The sequence below is a fragment of the Rhineura floridana genome, chromosome 1 (assembly GCF_030035675.1).
Source record: "Rhineura floridana isolate rRhiFlo1 chromosome 1, rRhiFlo1.hap2, whole genome shotgun sequence".
Classification (NCBI taxonomy): domain Eukaryota; kingdom Metazoa; phylum Chordata; class Lepidosauria; order Squamata; family Rhineuridae; genus Rhineura; species Rhineura floridana.
The window spans coordinates 201,935,776-201,956,120 of record NC_084480.1 but is presented as its reverse complement, the minus strand read 5'-3'; the positions used below and the strand labels follow the sequence as shown (position 1 = coordinate 201,956,120).

At 41.5% G+C, this 20,345-nt stretch overlaps 1 protein-coding gene across 7 annotated transcripts in view; it reads left to right on the top strand.

Moving 5' to 3' along the window:
- Positions 1-19,410, top strand: part of DROSHA (drosha ribonuclease III) — a 105,268-nt gene extending 85,858 nt beyond the window's left edge. For all 7 annotated transcript variants that reach the window (XM_061590079.1, XM_061590123.1, XM_061590114.1 and 4 more), the window contains 7 exons: positions 1,376-1,481; positions 5,144-5,285; positions 8,279-8,361; positions 8,635-8,738; positions 9,965-10,057; positions 12,785-12,831; positions 18,977-19,410. In XM_061590079.1, the coding sequence (XP_061446063.1) occupies positions 1,376-1,481; positions 5,144-5,285; positions 8,279-8,361; positions 8,635-8,738; positions 9,965-10,057; positions 12,785-12,831; positions 18,977-19,107 (706 nt within the window). In that variant the 3' untranslated portion in view covers positions 19,108-19,410. The remainder of the gene's footprint in view (positions 1-1,375; positions 1,482-5,143; positions 5,286-8,278; positions 8,362-8,634; positions 8,739-9,964; positions 10,058-12,784; positions 12,832-18,976) is intronic.
- Positions 19,411-20,345: the final 935 nt, after the last annotated feature.

Sequence of the window (20,345 nt, the reverse complement as noted above, 5' to 3'; positions counted from 1 at the left end):
CCTCAGGAGTAATACGGGAGGGGAGGCACATTAACCTCACATGTTGCAAGCATAAGTGAGGAGGTTGTGAGGTTAGCAAGCCACGGCCCCTTCCCATACATTTGGGTATTCATCTGCCCCCCTTTCACATATTAAAAGTCCTTAAACACCAAACTACTAAGCTTAGGGTTTTCTCCGTCTACTATTCTTGTGCTAGACTACTCCAAAGCAAAAATGTGCATTCTCAACGAAGCCTTGATATTGAATTCAAAGTCATTTATCCTTGGCCGCAGCTTACCCTGATATTAGATTTAACACAAGGCCATTTGTTCCCGCTCACTATTTCGTTACCCTGACTATCCCTAAATTTAGAAAAGCATTTACACTAGCCAAGTTTAACATCTTACCTTCGGCACTCTTGGATGGCAGGTTTAAAAAAATTCCATATGATGAGCGGGTGTGTCCTTGTGATGAGGGGATTGTAGAGACTGTAGGTCATGTCTTACTACATTGCTCATTTTACCGTGACCTTCGATCCATTTTAATCACCCCAATTTTACAAAAGATTTCTGGCAGAGATGAGGCTTTTTATGTCAAATTCTTTTTATCTGACCAAGCTCCCCAAGTATCATCTAAGGTAGCCAGGTTTTGTGCGGCGGCCATTCTCTGCAGAAGAACTTTGATAATTTCGTAGGTTGTATAAGATTTAGAACTAGTTTTCAATTTAATTTGTTAGAACTGTCAAGCTTTTAACAAAAATTGCTTTTTTGAAGATGTGTATTTGTATGCTGGTCTATGACCGTAATAAAGCTATCAATCAATCAATCATATTGATGTACATATGGAAGGCTCCTCCACACAAGGAAAAATCCTGATTGGCCCAGGCTTCCCCCTCATGTGAAAGAGCCAAATTCCCATCCAGCCATGAAGCTCAATGGGTGGCCTCAGTCATATCTCCCAGCCTGACCTACCTCACATGGTCATTGTGAGGATATCATGGAGACAGGGAGAACCATATAGACCACATCGTGCTCCTTGGAGGAAAGGTGGGGAATAAATGTAATAAGAATAATAAATTGATACACAAATAAGATTCTTTCACATAGCTGCTGAACATACAGCCAATAGGGTGTCTGACTGGCATGTAAATGGGGGGGGGGAGGGAGTTGTGGCTAATGTCGCAATCTCATTATCCCCCCACATGTGGATTCCCCGCCCCCTAAAAGTTAAGGCATTTTTTCACTTAGTTATCAAGAATGTAGTAGAAATATTCTAACATACTGTATTTGAAATGAACCACCCATTCAGCTTTTTTAAACCCATCCAGTTCTATAGGAAGTAAAGGCTTGTTTTCCATCTTAGCAACTTCATTGAAATCTGCCTCTTTGTGTTTCAGGGGCCATAATCAGAGGATGGAATTCTTGGGTGATTCCATAATGCAGCTGGTCGCCACAGAGTACTTATTCATACACTTCCCAGATCATCATGAAGGCCACCTAACGGTGAGATTGCCATCTGTCACTCTCTCCAGAAGCAAACTTTGGTGGGGGAGGGGGCAGGGGATAGAGAGGGGAAAATGAGAACAAACTGTAGAAGCAGATAGTGAATTATTCTGGACATAATTAATATCCGCAACCTCAGTCTGCCACTTGCTCTTCGTAGTGTTTTGTTAATTTGGAAATGTGAATCCTGTCACAGTCAAGGAAATTTTGATTCATGCAGCCCAGGCATGATGTTTTCTCTTCTTTAAAACAGATCAATAGCTTTAATAATCACAGTGATTAACTTGTTCCACCTCAGAACAAGAAGCAGTGCTTGTTCATTTGCAAGCAAGTGAAAGCGATTGAGGTAGACAGATACCATTAATGTGTGTGGAGGGGGTGAGTGGGTCATATGCTTTTTTTGTTCAGGGCTAATAGGAAGTTCAAAGCAATACGTTGAGCTAGTTTGCCTTTCTTTTTAATCAGGCCCACACCTGTTCAGGTCCATACCTGCTTAGCTTCAGCAATGTGGCAGTATGAGGTGGTCCCAGACCCATCCAGCTGTACATGTATCGCAACTCAGTTACTTTGCTCCATAGAATGTAATGGGAGCTCCTTGGAATCAAGCTTCTTTCTTTCATTCATTTCTGTCCCTTCCTTTACTGCAGGTGATTCTGAGGCAGTGTACAATAAACCATTTAAAACCGTAACAAAATTTTAATAAATACAATCATAATAAACTGAGAGTGAATAAAATAGATTAGTAGAGCAGCGACCTCTAAAACATCTTAATAACCGGCCTAGACGCTAACATCCTGTAAATGCCTGAGCATTGTCAAAAAGAAAAAGAGAGGGACTGCACTAGAGAAAGGCCACCGCTTCGCTACACTAACAAGAGTGTGGTTGCATTCAAGGAAACTAGCTTTGATAGATCTGGATCAGTGGCTCCCAAACTTTTTTCCCATGGACCACATGAAAATCGCTGAGGTTCTTGGCAGACAATGATTTTTCTCCTGTTGTAGCAATTGCAATGCCCTGTGCTAGCAGCTGTATGATTTTGAATTGTGTTTGTATTGCTTCTTTTAATTCTTATATATTATGTTTTATTGTTCAATTTGGAATTTAAATTGAAATACAATATAAGAAATAAATAAAGCAATAAAAATACAATTAAAAATTATTATCAATACTTAACGCGATGGATGTGCCGTCTCCCATCTTCAACCAGAAATCCACAGACACGCTGCAGACCACCTGAATGAATCTCATGGACCACAGTTTGGAAACCCCTGATCTAGATAGTTATGCTGATGTAGATTATCTCTGTGCTAACTAGAAGCAGCAGCTATCTCCAAATTTCTCTGCAAATATGACTCTGAATCCTTTTTTTGGATTTTTCTGTGGCAGGAAGGAGCTCCAGACTTGCAGGTCACACCATCTCACACCCATGTGCTGTCCATTCCTTCTGCCGCCACCTCCCCTCCCCTTTGCTCACTCCACCAGTAGCTCTGACAGAAGCGAACCCCTCCTTACAAAGAGCTGGGTGCTCTTTGAGTCTGTAGTTGAAGAGGCAGACTTGATTTAATGTTTCACAAAAACAATGTTTTGAACAGTGAGTGCACCTTCCCTCTTCGCCACTGTTCATCTTGATCCGCTTGAGACTACCTATTGCCCAAGACCTTCTATTAAGCATAATTTGGGCATATCTCTATTCTGTTTTTCTGTTGAATAAATATTATAAGTTAAAAGTTAAAATTTCTTATCTATAGGCCTGCCCCTGTCTGAGTTCTCTTTCATCTAATCAGAAATAATCTTTTAAAAGTTGCTTTTATGTTGCCTGCACGCATTACCTTCCATTTCACCCAGTGATTGTGCTTTGGCAGCCACCGCTCATATCGCTCCATCTTTCAAGAAACTTCACCTCCCCTGCTATTCATCCAGCCTTCGCATCCTATGCAAATTTCAAATTGCAGTTCAGGTCTGCTTTCCGAGCCACTGATTCACGGCAGAAGTTTTCCCAACAACTTGCATGCTTCTTTTGGAAAGTTGTGGCTGTTAATTAAAGCACTTGGCTCCCTCTTCCTGTCAACCAGTTCTGATTCTCACAGTTCTTAATTCTCAGTTGCCACAGATGGCTGCATTTTAAAAAAATAACACCACTGTCATCTTACAGTGGACACAATGGGGACCAGTTCGTTTTGTCCAGTGTAAGAGGATTATATGTTGTCAAGTATATTTATGTTAAATTGGCCAAAGCTGTAATAATATTCACAGATTTAGAATGAAAGTGATAAATCTACAGCCTATTACCATGATTCATACAACACCCTTTTGACAATTGGAAAGGATTAGTAAGCAGTGCCTTGCGCACTTCCATCATTAGCAAATCACCCAGTAGCTCTCTCTGTTTTCTATGCACAGTAGAAGTAGAGCATGCTGTATCTGTAAGATACAGCCAGGTGTGTCTTCTGCCTTTAGTTTACTTCATAAAAAGTGGGACAAGAATCCCTCAGTGGGATGGTTGAGACCTATTACCAGATTGTAGTTTAATCCTGTTTTGTAGGACAAGTGCAAACCATTGTTTGCAAGTTCGACAAAACAATACACTCTGACTTGCCTCAGACTAGGAAAGGAGGGAGGAAATAGCTTTGTACTTGGGGAGGAGGGAGCGCACAACGAGGGTCCAGAATGAGGGCTCTTCATGTAACCCAGAACCATGTTTTGGTGTTATATCTGAACCACTTCGATCTGGTTTACCTGCTCCTTTCTGAAAGTCCCTATCAGACTCCCACTCCATTGATGGAGGCATAGGAACATAAGAAACGGTTGTACTGAGCCACACCCATGGTCCGTCTAGCTCAGCATTGCCTGCACTGACTGGCAGTGGCACTTTATGGTTTCAGGCAGGGATCTTTCCCAGCCCTACTTGGAATGCTGAGAATTGAATCTCTGATCTTCTGCATGCAGAGCATGTGTTTTGCCACCGTGCTATGATCTCTTCTTCCAAAAAAGTGACACCAGTTGTTCACTTTTACCCTTTTGCCCCTGTCTATCGCCCTGCTTCCAAGGAGCTCAGGACAATGTACATGGTCCCTCCCCATCCTCACAACAACCCCATAAGGTATGTTCAGTTGAAAGAGAGCGACTGGCACAAGGTCACCCAGTGAACTTCATGGATGAATGGGGGATTGAACTCATCTTTGTTCTTAGTCCTGCTCCTGTAGGTTTGTCACATGGGCACCAGGTGTCATCCTTTTGGGGTGTCATCCTTAGCCCTCCCTTCTCTTTTCTATATCCACCACCATCCCCTCCCTGATGCCTCCCTCAGTTTCTTCTTCCTTCGGTGACTTCCTAACCACACTGGCTCCTCCTGCAACAAGTCGTGCATGCCTACTAATCCTGCCCTTGTGCTCCAGGAATCACAAGATTCCTGTTAGCAGGACCTATGAAACGACTAGAGTGACAGCCTTCACTTCCTGTTCTCCTTTGAAAGCAGCCGTTCGATTGGCAGGAGCATGATGCAAATGGGGGGGTAAGTGGCTGGTACAAACAGAGTAAAGGTTATGTTGTTTCTATTTAGTCAAGCAATGGCTAGAGAAATAGGACACCCCCAGGCTACAGCTGGAGTCGCTGTTGAGCATTCTAGAGATGTTTTACCTGGGTGCGAACTCTTGTGTTGGCAGCTGCTGCGAAGCTCTCTAGTCAACAACAGGACGCAGGCCAAAGTGGCAGAAGAACTGGGCATGCAGGAGTTTGCCATTACAAACGACAAGACCAAGCGGCCTGTGGCCTTGCGAACAAAGACGCTAGCAGATCTTTTGGAATGTGAGTGCCTGCTTCATTTCTTTCTTTTCCTTTTAAACTATGTTGGCAGTTAAGTTAAAGCTGCCAGCAGATGGTAGAGGCCAGAGAAACTGTAGTGCAACGAAAGCAATTTCCCGTGCTGTAATGGACATTACTGTTTTAAAAAGAACAGATTTGGTGGATTCACGGTGCCAGTGAGGCATCCGTTCAAGGTGGTTACGTGAGGGATTTTTTTTTCTCCTTGCAGTACAGAGATTTTTTTTATTTAATTTATCAGTTAAAAGACAGGCAATCAGTTGAAACTGTTTGATCCCCCTAATTATTAAAAGCGGATCCTGTAATCCTCCTGATGATCTTAACCATCGTTAAGTGTTCTGTCTCGGTTAATGCTAATCAGGTTCCCTTTTGACCAGTGTTTACAGGTCCACTTCAGACCCTAGTTTCAAATCATTTTTAAGGTGCAAGGCTTGCTGGCATTCATGTTGGTGCAGGTGTCAGCTTTAACCATAGTGAAGGGTGCTGAGGAAGGGCTAGGCAGGAGTTTGCACCAAACAGAAGAGGGACTGGGGAGAGAGAACATGTGATTTTTACAGGTTACATAGTAACTGGCTGGAAAGCAAACATTCTGTGTTACCTGCTTTTAGTTACCCTTTTGTGGCTAGAAAGTAAATATAGGAAAAATAGATTTCCTTATTTTATTTTAAATATCATCAATGTGCAATTTCATAAATGGCATTGATTCCAAAGGAACTGTGGAGTAAACCCACATAGCGAAGTTTGAATCCCATTTCAGCTAATTTTTAAAGGTTGGGGGGGTTTTAGGGTCTCCTTCCAGTGCAAGTGAAGTGGCAATAAATATCAGGCCAAGGAAGTTAATCTCTGTCCAGAGCATTTTAATACATTTTGTGAGTTGAGCAGGCCCCATGTCTCTTGCCAAATCCTTTTAGTAAATGGAAGTTGTTCACAAACAATCATGATTTATATCCTAAGCACTGAGAGTGTATACTTTGCAGAGATTTATTTCTAAAAAGTTATAGTCTGCTGGCTAAGCCACAGGATTTACAAGTCCAGACTCTGTCGCCAGCTCTTCAAAATGCTTTATTAATTTGTGCAGATGTTGACAATTCAGTGGCTCAGTTCTCAACTCTTGTCAAGGAAAGGTTACAGACAGAGCACAGGATATGCTTCTCAGTAACTTTGTACTACACTAGGGATAAGCAACCTTGTGTCCTCCACGTGTTCTGGAGTACAACTCCCATCAACTCATGCCAGCATGGGCAATGGTTATGAACGATAGGAGTTATAGTCCTGCAACATCTGGAGGGCACCAGATTGCTCACCCCTATGGTAGACCATCTGCAGTGAAGTGCATGGCTGGAAGGGATGAAGGAATTACTTTGAGGATGGAATGCTTGGTAAGGAACACTTCAGCTAAATCTCTTTGTGGGTTTGTGGCTAGGGAAGAGAGTGGATGGGCTACTTAGGAATAGGTCTAGGAGATGAGATCTACCATTGTGAAAGTCTCTGTGTAAAAAGAAGTGTAAAAATGAACAAACAGAAAAGCATACCATAATACTGCATTAATCAACAAGCACAGCTTAATATTTATTTGTTTTCCATTTCTCATGAATAAAATCTGTTAAATTGTTAATCCTAGTCTGTCTCCCATGGAATTCATGTTTTAAAGGTTTGAATGCCCTCCCCAAAGCAAAGGTGTGTAAAGTAAACACATTTAAATCAAAAGACAACTTACTTCTCTATTCATTTCAGTTGGTTCTACTCTGAGTATAACTAATGTTGGATTACCACCCAAAGTATTCTTGGTGAGACTGTGTAACAACAGACTTTTAAAATACTGTATATGAATGAATGCTCTGACTTAGTATAATGCAGCTTTAGAGGTTCATAAGTAGACAAAGGTTATTGAGAGTGTAACCTGGTTCACGTAATCAATTCCTGGTTTAATAATTCCGAATGTGTACGTGGCTGAACAAATCACAATTCAGCTCTTAAACCATAGCTTCCTTTTAAATGCAAGTGCAGAAATTATGGTTAATGGCTTACAAACAAGCCAGGATATGATACTAACTTATAAACCATGGCCTAATATTCTGACTTGTTTATAAGTCATTTACCAGAGTATTCAGGTTCACATGTAATGGGAAGCTGTGGTTAAGAGCTGGATTATCATTTAATTTGCTGCTTGCTTGCAAGAAAAGGGCTGTGTGTGGGTGCAGGAACTGATCATGTGAATTCAAAGTGTCTGCATGCCACTTTGAGGATCAGATGCACTTCTCTGCAGTCCATGTGGGCATGGGTCTTCATACTGTATTAGATGGAAACTATAAAGATTGCAGATTGTGCTATGTAGATGGCTCAGGTGCAATGTTGACATGAGATTGTTCCTGTCACCTCCCAATTTGCAACCAACAGCAATGGAAATCTCCATGGAAATGTATCCATTAGGAGCCTCTTTTTCCAAAAGTGAGGCACGTTTACCTGCGTATTTGCTAGAAGTAGTACAAACATCTCTGTAACCCCACCTCCCTGCACCTTTTATGTGCTTGTTGATTGGGCTGAGAAACTGAAGGTAGGCCAATCCCTGTCTCTAGCCCCAATACGTGTGATTCCAAAGACTGAATTCCATTGCATCTGTGTTATTTGACAGTACAGATAATCAGTGGGCCTGCACTCTGTTCTTTCCTTTTCTTTTTGCTTTCGGAGACTCTTTAACTTTCAGATGCCCTCTGTGCATTTGGGGGGCCTTAACCGACTTCCTACCTCTTTCCTTCAATCTGTCCCAAGGTGGTTGAAACGCCACTAGACAAGCCATTTGTCTTTCTTTTCTGCCTTAATATGCACTTTGGCAGCTGAACCACCCAGTTTCTTAAGTTGGAGATGTTTCCTATGAGAGACCTTGAGAGAATCACAATTTTGTGGATTCACTGGAAGTCTGAACTATTTTTACCCAGCGGATAACATTATTTGCATGTTTGTTTGTTTCTCACCCCCAGCCTTTATTGCTGCTCTGTACATAGATAAGGATTTAGAATATGTCCACACCTTCATGAACGTCTGCTTTTTCCCACGACTGAAGGTAAGACTGCAAGACATTTCATACATTACACAACAAATCTAGGTTTGGCACTGAGTGTACTCTCAACAAAGAATCCCAGCTGATCCCAGATCTTTGAACATACCTGTATGATAATGCATGTTTTCAAACCTTTGTGTACTTGTAGGTATAAATGTTTTTTAAAAATGAGACAAAGCTCCTGTTTTTAACTCTGAAATAGTTTTCTGTTTCCAGCCTGTTCTTCCTTCCCAAATTTAAGCCTGTTGTGATTTCTCTCTGTTTTTGTCATCCTAGGAATTCATTTTAAACCAGGACTGGAATGATCCAAAATCCCAGCTCCAGCAATGCTGTTTAACTCTTAGAACAGAAGGAAAGGAGCCAGACATCCCTCTGTATAAGTAAAAAGCCCCTTTCTTCTTTCTGGCATCAGCTAATTATAACTTTGTGAGCTGATCTCTCATTTTCAGCTCTACATGCGGCATTTATTTTTGCCTCTATTTCCATATGACTTGGATTAAGCGTTTATCTACCCTTTGTTTAAAGAAAGGATTGGTTTGCCACTTCTACAACAAGAGGTTTTCCTTTTTCAATCTCAAGCTCTGTTTTAAGCACTGCAAATGTAGTCAAGAACATCACTGCATATAGAGGCTGTGATGGCTCTAAATGCAGTTAAAGCTTAATAGCTTGACCCTTACTGATAAGTTCACATTTACTCGCCCTCCAGACATTTTCAGTGCCCCCCTTCACACAGTAGGGTGGGATTCAAATGCTGCTTTAAGCACATTTCATGGGCACCTGGGATTGGTAGTTGAGATGCTGTTTGTCTGCAAGAGGCGCTGTGTAGAATGGGGGGAGACAGACTTCAGGCTTCCTGAAACGTGTGTGTGACAGAATATGGGGAATTGGCATGGATGGATGGATGATATGCTCAGTGATATGTTCTTATATGCATACTATCTTGCAACTGATTTCTTCTCCTTGCAGTTGCCATATTTCATGGTAGATAGAAAGAATGCATAGAAACTTATGTAATTTGGGATGGGCTCTTTGGTTGTCTTAAACTGACAGTGTGTATCCTATCTGTTTAGTTCTACTCTAAATGTATTAGGTGTCTCTGAGATGTGTCTTGCTGCTGATAGAACTGCATAGAACCAACACCCAGTGTGACAATGGTAGACAGGAAAGAGAAGTGAATCTATTGTTTATCTAAGAATATGTGTCTCATCTTCAAATGGCTGCAGGTTAATACCAAACCCTTAGTCAAAAGGAAGCAGCTGCCGAGTTAGCGACAGATCCTATAACTTTCTGTTACTGATGGAGCAATTTGCATATTTGCCATTTAGAGTGACAGCATTTTTCATAGTACCTTATATTTCTATCCTGAAGATGTGAATTTGCCAAAAAGTGTAGATGCATATCTATATAATTCTTCATCAGGTATACATAAATACTTTTAAACCAATGACGTGGTGGCAGTATCTTGTAAAATAATCCATAAAACGCTGTTCATCCACAATCCTGTGATTCATTCTTGTAAACAGTGAGGACATTTCTCTTAAGAGGTCTTTGTGAATCGTGTTTTCAAAAGCGTGTGTGTTCTTTCACTGTCTCTCTCATGATATAGGACTCTGCAAACAGTTGGACCTTCTCATGCCAGGACATACACAGTAGCTGTTTATTTCAAAGGCGAAAGAATAGGATGTGGTAAAGGGCCAAGGTATGGTACATTTTTGAATACATATTTATTGTCCAGCCCCAAGTCAAGAGATCCAGTCTCAAACTCGGCTGTGATTTTTTTTCTCTATTTATTAAAGTTACAGTTACATCAAAGCAGTGCACCTCATTAACCTAACTAAGCTTTCTAGGAACTTTTGCCTTGGGTAACGCTGACTAAGCATGACTTCGCAGCGCTCCAATGTTGACTCAGCAATGAACCCCTCCCCTGAGTCAACTTAAGTAGGCTTGGCTTTCACGTGTAAATGTTGGCTCCTCCTCAACGTCTGTTGAATCTCCTGCTTCAGCCACAGCCAAGCATGGGGCGAAAGAAGCTGGCTCTCAGCTTCCCCCTCCGAGAGTTGTGGGTGGTCAGCTTGATCGACCATGGGAAGCTGTGGGGTGCCTGGCTGGGGAACATCAGGTAGAGCCGGTGGCACTTCTGATGCAGGCGCAGGCACTGTGGGCGTGTCTGTCGGAGCAGTCTCCAACAGGGCAATCTCTGACAGCTCTGGTTGCACTTCACCAAGGGGGCCAGAATCGGGAGGAGTCGAGCTGACAGTGACAGGGATCTGTGCACTCTGTAGTCTCTCCCTGCTGCTAGTCCCTTCCCCCAGCTCATCGGCCCAGTCCTCGATGTCAGAGTCTGGCGTCTCGAAGCCCCCCCCCCAACCTGGGTCACAACATCTATATAACCAAGGTAGGCAACAGCTTGTGTGCTGCAGGACATTCCTTGGCAATTTAGTAGAATTCCTACTACTCTCCTGTCTTGAGTTCAAGAATGAGAACAAGAGAGTCAGTCTGTCTTGCTCTCTCACACTCGCTGTCACACAAACACAATGTTGATCATCAGTGCAGTTTTGAGGTGCTCAGTCCTAAGGGTAGGGAAATATCGTGGCTGAGTAGGTGGAAGACTATAGTAAGTTAGGCAAAGCCAGGCTAAAGACCACTAGTCTAGTTGTCTCCATCAACAACAGCTTGGCCAGTTGTAGTGGGATGCAGTAGATCTGGGAACGTTATATCTCTCAGTGGACCACCTCTGGTTTCACTTGACTTCACAGCCAAAAGGATTTTGAGCTGTTCTGTGAGTGTTCTAACTGGAACTGCAACCGCAAGCAACAGCTCTGGTACTGCAGCGCTCTGATCCACAAGGTTCCCAATTCAAGCCCTGCAGGGCAGACGTTACTCGCAATAATATACTGTGTAGTCTTGTCCTGCCCTTCTGTGCTTACCGAGGGTGGGAGGAGCTTGACCATTGTCAGAGCATTCTGTGTGGAGCATACCATAGTTTACACAGTCTGAACCAGAGCTTGAACTGAATGTTGCTCTTCCTTTTGGGTATGGGGGAAAAAACTGGTGGTAGGAGCAGGAGCGTCTTCACTAGGGGATTGTTCCAGAACAGAAACGAGAAGCAGGGCACAAAAGGAAATGGATTGGGTGATAAAAGGATATGCCTGATAAGGAAGTATCTGGGTGAGAGGCACCCATAAAACAGTGGATTTACAGCTTAATTCCAGAAGGTGTTTATTCCGCTGTCAGTGTGAATTATCTGTAAGCGATTTCAGTGTTGATCTGTTGGGCTAAAAATGGTCAGGGCCAGACTGGCACCCAGAAACTTTCTGTCTGGCAGTGCATACACACTCAAAGGTGTGCCACTAGTTTTTACTTTGAAGGTGTAATCAAAGAAGTCTTCCCACTCTTTTGATCCCTGCTTTTGATTTGTGAGTTAAAGCAGTGGATAGATTCTGACATTCAACATGCCTTCATATCCCTGAAGCAGCACGAGACCAAGCTACAGAGAAGCCACAGATTCCATGCTACTGATGTATGTATCAGGCCTTAGAAGTGGAGTATTTGTATTAGAGCCTTACAGAACCGACTCTCATACTTGTAGAACCAAGCATGGATGTGATGCCATGTATGTAGCAAATATCTTCTTTGTTGCTATTGGATGCACCTAGCCACAGTACCAATGTGTACCAGTTTAACTGTCATAGCTCCCACTCTTCCACTGCCAAAGAGTCATAAGTGTCATTTTGCAAAGGTGCTGAGAATTCTCTTTTACATAAGATAAGTTACTGAGTTTCTATAGCTCCATGGATAGGATGCTGGATATAAAAAGCCTGGATTCAGATTCTAGTTCAGTTCACAATAACCTTTAGGCAAATTAGTCTCTTCCAGCCTGAGTTTCCATTAATGGAAGAATAACAACGTGTACTTCACAGGTTTGTAGTGAAGATGAATGAGAAAAGCATCGCAAAGATTATACAGTGAAAGTGCAAACTGTTTGATAAATAGTATTTTAAGGGTTTCTCACTCTTCATTGATCACCCCCTTGTCCTGCCCACACTGATTTTAAGAATACGATAAAAATAATTCCTAATAAATATTTGTGGGAAAGTGTGCTATTTGCTGTAATATTACCATCAATTTTCAAGAGCTGTAGAGTTTGTTGGTTGGTTGGTTTTAAATTTAATATTTCCATTAAAATAATTCACCAAAGAATTATGAAAGGGGAATATCTTAGCAGTATTGATCTTAAGTTTTAAAACAACTCTATGGAAGGTGGTTGTGTGAGTGTGGGAAGAAGGGTTTTTATGGGAACAACTGCCCAGTGATTATTTGAAGAATTAGTCTCAACAGAGCAATCAGAGTAATTGCTTCTGGGAAACCATAGTTTACCCCATAAATACATTTGCCATGATTTTCTCGTCTTTCTTTTTTTTAACAGCATTCAACAAGCAGAGATGTGTGCAGCAATGGATGCCTTGGAAAAATGTAAGAGGGTTTCTTGGAAACCATTGCAGATTTTTTTCATTCTGGTAGTTGTGGGGAGGGTGCAAGCAGTGCATGTGGTTGAGAGAGAGAGAGAGAGAAAGTACTAATAAAGCAAGCAAATCAGCATTAGCAGTTCCACCACCCCTTTTTATTTCTTTCAGGAGATTTTTAATTGGGAATTAGGTTACACATTGCACACTTTTGCATTGAATCAGAAGTGGCTAGCTGGGTGAGGCAGAGCTGCTGCACTAGCTTGTAAGTGGGTCATGGCAAGCTAGCCATGTAAAATCTTTTTTTCCCCTCAATTCTTTTAATGGCCAAGGTTTTTAAATTCTTGTATCATTAGACCAAGTGACAAGAGTTTCTGGGCTAAAAGTAAATATTGATAGGTACTGCCATGTGAAACGAGAGATTAAATGAACCAGACTCCTCCTGTTAAAAGTAAACCTCATGATATCAAGAAAGCATTATAATCTGAAAATTAGCTCTGCTTTTTATGTGACTCTCAAACAGTCCAGATGTTCGAATATTCCATCGAAAATGCCAAAATGGAATGGGTATTATAAATGAAACTTAAGAACATAGGAAGAGCTTGCTTGATCGGGCCAGTGGCACATCTAGTCCAACTTCCTGTTCTCACAGTGGCACACCAGATGCCTGTGGGAAGCCTGAAAATGACCTGAGTGCAAGCGCACCCTCCCCACTTGTGATTCCCAGTAACTGGCATTCAGAGGCATCCTGCCTCCGACAGTGGAGAAAGAACATAGTCATTGTGGCTAGCAGCATTATCCTGCATGAATTTATCAAAACCTCTTTTAAAGTCATCCAAGTTATTGGCCATGATTACTTCTTGTGGGAGTGAATTCCATAGTTTAGCAACGCACTGTGTCGAAAAAAACCCACTTTTTTTTGTCTGTCCTGAATCCTCCCAACGTTCAGCTTCATTGGATGTGCATGGGTTCTAGTGGTATGCGAGTATGAGAAAAGCTGCTTTCTATCCACTTTCTCCATGCCATGCATAATTTTATACATATCTATTCTGTCACCTCTTACTCACCTTTTGTCTAAACAAAAAAGCCCCAGTTGTTGTAGCATATCCTCATAGGGGAGTTGCTCCATCCCCTTGTGATGATTCTGGTTGCCCTTTTCTGAACCTTTTCCAGCTCTAGAATATCCTTTTTGAGGTGGAGTGACCTGAATATTTTAGGTGTGGCCGCACCACAAATTCGTTCAACTATATGTGATATAAAAAACCCAAAATTAAATGTATAGGACAGTGGTTCTCAATCTTTTTTGCTCCATTCCCCCCTTTCACCATTGTTCAGAATATAATTCCCCCTTTCCCAAGATAGTCTCTCATAGCGTGTTGACGTTTCGCGAGTGACGGTGGTGTTTTTCGTGAGAGAAAAATTTCTTAGTTTATATTATGACAGAATTTCTTGGAGCACTTTCTGGTCTTTAAATAATAATCTAATTTTGCAAATGAAAATAATGCTGCATGTTCAAGAATCGATTTTAATCTGTGACATTCAATAAACTTTATTGAATGTTGCAGATTAAATTAAAAACAAACTACAATTTTACAGATTGTACATAATCTATAGGACATCACACTTTGCTGAATAGTGGTCCCAATTCCCCCCCCCGGAACCCTAAAATTCCCCCCTGGGGGGGAATTCCCCCCTTGTTGAGAACCCATGGTATAGGAAGTCTGTTAGGAAGGTAAAAGAAAAACTGGAAAAGGTCCTTTCTTTCTTTCCATAATATGTACCTATGTTGATAGGTTACTCATGGTAAGGGGACCACAAAATTGGAGGGTCCAAGTCATCTGGTTTGGGTCTAAGTGCACTGGGCTTTACATTCTTGGCCCTAAACAGATGCTTAGCCAGGGGGCAAATGGTGGTGACAGCAAGCACATAAGTACCAATCAAATCATCAAGGATACCACTTGGAGCATATGCACAGAACAAAAGTAAGCCTATTGTATATGTATGTCATTTCAGCTTAAAGGTTCATCTAAAAGTTGACAAGTTTTTCATTCTGTGTTACTTTTGTGTGTAGCTTTCTGTCCCTTTATAAGCATTCACAATATTTCAGACCCAGTTGTTGAGGACTCGGTCAAGTAAAGTGCTGAGCCCCGTGGCCTTGGTCCAGCAAAGCACTTAAGCCCATGCTTAAATTCAGGCACACGAGTCATTCCACTGACATTCATGATCTAGGCATGGTGATGAAAATAAACTCTGTGCTTTGCTAGATGAGCGCTCACCTTGCGAGATTTATTGCAAAACCCACAAGCTGCTGCCAGACAGGGACTTAAATCTTTGTGTTACAACCCCAAATAACTTTTCATCTCATTTGAAATCTCTGGCAAAAGTTGCCTGGCTTTATCAGAGCTGAGCTCATCTGCTTATATCAGCCAAACAGTCAGTAGTCTTCAAGCCATCTCTTTAATAGGATTAATAGTCTGCTATTCATTTTTAAACAATGTATTTAAATGTGTGCTCTTGAGAGATGCCCATTTTTACATTCTGAGTTCTCTTGATTATTTTCTTTCATGTACAAATACGGAGCATATATGTAGGTATGGATTCCCACACCTGTATGCAAGATTCTTTCCTCTGACTATTCTCAGAGCTAAATCTGAAGAGTCTCTGCTCATATCTTTAAGATACATCTAGGAAAATAATAAAATAGCAGAAGCAGCAAGTTTTTGTGTTGTCCAGCCCCATGCAAGTCGGACATGTAGAACTGTCAAAGGCTCTTATATGAGCCGTGTGGGCCAGAATTGTGTTGGACTATTCAGAGGTTATGAGGACAAATGTTTTCAAGTGATTCTGGGGAAATATAGAGTGGTGTAGTGGTTAGAGTGTTGGACTAGGACCTGGGAGACCAGGATTCGAATCCCCACACAGCCATGAAGCTCACTGGGTAACCTTGGGCCAGTCACTGCCTCTCAGCCTCAGAGGGAGGCAATGGTAAACCCCCTCTGAATACTGCTTACCATTAAAACCCTGTTCATAGAGTCGCCATACGTCAGAATCGACTTGAAGGCAGTCCATTTCAATTTTTTTCATTTCACAGAGTGGGAGACTTCACTGAACTTTATAAGGAGGACTTACTCTTGTACATCAAGCCTGAGGGAACAGTAGAGAAGGCACGCGCTTTGCCTTCTGCAGGAGTGCCTTTGTTTGTGGTACTGAAGACTTAGCCATTGGAAATATCTTCCATGCTTTTGAGAAGAGACCTGGGAGAGATTGCAACTGTGGCATCTCTTCTGCAAAGACCCATACAGTTTGGGGAAGGTTGTTTACATACTGAGATTGCCTTCACTTCAGAAGTGTCTAAGCACTTCAGTGAAGCCTCCCCCTTCACCTCTTACATCAGCTGTGTTTTCCTACACAGTACCCTAAAGCCTCATTTTCCCAAGGACACCAGCTGTTTCTGCGTCAGCACTAGCAAGTCAATCACAAATAGCAATTTGTCTTCTGGCACCAAATCCAACGCAGGCAACGCTTTCATCGGTGACCTTCCACCTGTCGTCACTACTGTTGATGATGTGTTTGTATGCCTTATTTTGCACCACTTTTGCTGAGCAGTATATTAACTGCTTTGGCTTCTAGATTGTGTATTGGTTTTTAAGAGCTAAACAGTTTTTTTTCCTGATGCCCATTATGGTGGTAATGGGGGAGATTATCTTGATTAGCTCCAGATGGAGTCCTTCTCATCCTTGATGAAAAATGATAGCTTCTCAAACTACAGAGACCTTCCCAGCATAGTTCACTGATGTGTGATATGTTACAAATTTTCCAAAAGGATACTCCCCCTCCTACTGAAATGTTTCATAGTATGGGCTCACAAATTGCTGAACAAGTACATCGTGAAATATTCAAATGGAGGAATGAATAGTCAGACTCAAATTGCTGCTTGGCAGCTTTTTTAAAACAGGCCTTCCCCTTCCCAACATTTCTGTTGATTAATATGATTTCTGTCCCACCTTTCCAAGGGAGCTTTCATAAAATAAAATTAAATAATGAAATTGGGGCTGCTTATATCTCCAACATACAACATTGCTCTGGAGTAAGCGTACCGCCCTTAGCAAACACCAGTGTTGTCTAGGCCATTGTGGCTGATCTCATCCCATGTTGCTCCTCTGGCTGCTAGCAATTGCAGTGGCTGGTTTTCTGGCAGCACACTCCTTCCTTCCTTTACCCCAAGACTAGAGGTCATTTAACTGTCCAAAGATGGACAAGAAGGATCCAGATGCAGCTGCCGATTATGGAGATGTATCTCCAACAACCTGCTGTTGACAGAATTCTTTGGCAGTCTTTCACCCTTGATGCAAAACCTACATTTATTGAGGGGACTGCAAATAAAGGTTTTAGATTCTCCCTCTAATGGCTAGAGTACGTTGCAGCGTTGTTGTTGGCTCTCTTTCAACAATGTCCCCAAACATTCAGTCACTGAAGAACTTTTTGCATCTGTTGCTCTGACCCACTGTGTCCTGTAAAAGAAACACAATATAAATTTAAAACAGCATCCCAAGACACTAGCCAATTCTGTTACAGAAGTATCCCCTTTCTGTGGTGGTTAATGAAAGTCAAAAAAGTTATAGTAATTCCCTCAATGTTACTTTTAGCAACAGAAGGATACCTTCTGATAAGGTTGCAAAGAACAGGAAAGATACATTGGCTTCAATTTAAATCAGATTAGCCACTCTTATGTCCTGTTGATATCAATGGGGCAACTTAGTCACAGCTAACTTAAGCTCAGTTTATTTTAAAGGGACTTAAACTCAACAAATTTCAGTTGAATTAGGACCAGTACTTTTAATTGGACCTGCTTGCTGGTGGCAATTTGCTTTCATGTCTCTTCAAACAGTATCACTTCTTCTTGCTCAGTCTTCCAAAAGCAGTTTTCCAGATAGCATTTTCTGCTTTGCCCTTTCACTAATCATCCTAACTACATGCAATTCATAATATCAGGGTTGGGTCCAGACTTAATCATACTTAGTGTGTGTGTGTCTGTCTGTCTGTATGTATGTGTGGACTGCCTTCAAGTCGATCCCGACTTATGGCAACCTCATGAATAGCGTTTTCATGGTAAGTGGTATTCAGAGGGGGTTTACCATTGCCTCCCTCTGAGGCTGAGAGGCTGTGACTGGCGCAAGGTCACCCAGTGAGCTTCATGGCTGTGTGGGGATTCGAACCCTGGTTTCCCAGGTCTTAGTCCAGCACCTTAACCACTACACCACACTGACTCTCTCTCATTGAAATCAATGCGGCTTAAGTTAGTTGTGACCACCTTAAGTCCTATTCATTTTAGTGGGTCTTTTTTAAGCATTACTAAGTTTGAATACAACCCTCCAGTCTTAAATACGTGAGCCATCATATCTGCCTACAATGTAGGCATCATGTGGCTTTCCCCAACTGGTGCCCTCCACCTGTTTTTGACTACAGCTCCCATCAGCCATAGCCAGCATAGATGAAGGGTACCAAGTTGGGCAAAGCTGGCATGTCACCATAAGATCAGTGTAATGTGACATTCTGAATAAATATTGGAAACACCCTGAACTGTTGTAGCAGGTCTTACATTGCAGCCTCATTCTGTGTCGAAATTTGGAAAGCACTGCACTGAATAGAAACTAATATTGAAATCCTTCTCAAACTGTAAACTTTACTGACTCTGTCACACAGCCAATCAAGCAGGGTTGAACTTACTGCATATCAACTGTTGGCTGGTAAGTTCAACCCCGCTTTCTGCTGGGATTGGCTGTGCAATTGAGTTCCCCATTGGGAACCCAGTTGCACATCTGATCCAACCACGTCTCTACCTGCCCCATAGTGTGGCAGTGAGTAAAAGTTTAGGAAAGTTTTAGCTGCAGAAAACTCGTATCCATATCCAGCCATGAAACGCCTTGGGCAAAGTCTCGCCCTGACAGGCTCCTGGGAGGATAAAATGGGATAAACTGATGTACACTGCCCTGAGCAATTTTGAACACAAATGTGATAAATATATTAAATGACAGTAGTTGGAAGGGTTCCTCATCCTGTCTTGCGTAATAAAATAATAAACACTTGGAACATTGCTTTATTTATTTCACTAGCTAGCCTCTATTTAACATATGAAACATTTCTTCCTGTCTCAGATAACTTTCCTCAGATGGCCCATCAGAAACGATTCATTGAACGGAAGTACAGACAAGAGCTTAAAGAAATGAGGTGGGAAAGAGAACATCAGGAAAGAGAGCTGGAGGAGGCGGAAGACACCAGGAAATAAGTGATAGCCATGGAAGCAAACGGTGGATTTGCTTATTTAATAACTTTGACGGTGGCCGAGCCTAGTTTCATGTAAATGAGTGAATGAATTCTGCTCATTGAGTCATGTTTAATGCTTAATTGTAGCTTTTTTCAAGAATGTGTTTTATTCCGTTTTTAGCTAGTAAAGTTTTATTCGTAAGGCTTAACAAAATAATTTCTTTTAATATTCTTCCTGAAGAATTGTGCTTTTGTTTTCTACCTTCAGTTTGTGGAATAATAAAGCGTTTTATTTCAGAATATGTAACAGTCTCAAAAAAGAAAACGTTTGTGCTCGTTGTATTCTTTCATCATATGAAATAATAAGGCATAAATGAAATAAGTGGTTTTTTTCTGCTCGCTCTCCTTGGGTTATGCTACAACCGGAAAGAAAGGTGTTAATTTGTGCTGGGGTCGGAGGGAGTTAAAGGGGGAGCTGCCTCAAAAATGGTTTCTCAGTAGTGATATGGCTGAGTACAGCATAGCAAGATAAATGAGGAAAGTTTGTAAGCATACTTAATGTTAGATAAACCAATAGGCTGATTTTATAAACAACCTCATCCATAAACAACATCTTAAAAAATAAGAATTTTTAATGCATTGTATGCACATTTTGCATCTTATATCCTACATTTTCTGTCAGATATTTTAACAATTTATATCAATATTATAGATCTCTTCCAGCTATTTTGAACTCCCTTGCTTATGTTAGGTCAAAACTCTGAAGTCAACTGGGTGCCAAAATGGTTGTGGGGGCCTATGTTTTTTAAATGCATCCTGTGATAAAAAAAAAACAGCAGAAAATCCTACACGTAGCCCTTTTAGGCCAAAATCAGTGGGATTATTGGCTACATATAGATGGAAAATAATTCACACATGGAGGCACAAAACAAGTCAACAGTAGTTCTTGACCAACTGCCTCTATGCTGAATTAGTATTTGTACATTTGTCCCTAGACGATAAAACATATCAAAAATCTTTTTCAACTGCACAGTTTGCCACTCACCTTCTCATCTGGGGTTACTCAGAATGTTATACTTGAGAGGCTGCCCTGGCCCTTTCAAGCTTTTATTCATGAATAGGCAAAAACCCTTGCAGTTTAAGAATGTACCTATAGCCCACAGATATTTCTATCAAACTTTAAAAAACCAGGGAAATTGGGCAGCTATAGTGAATACACCAGGGGAGCAGGCCTGACCTCCTCTCTGAGATATTGGACTG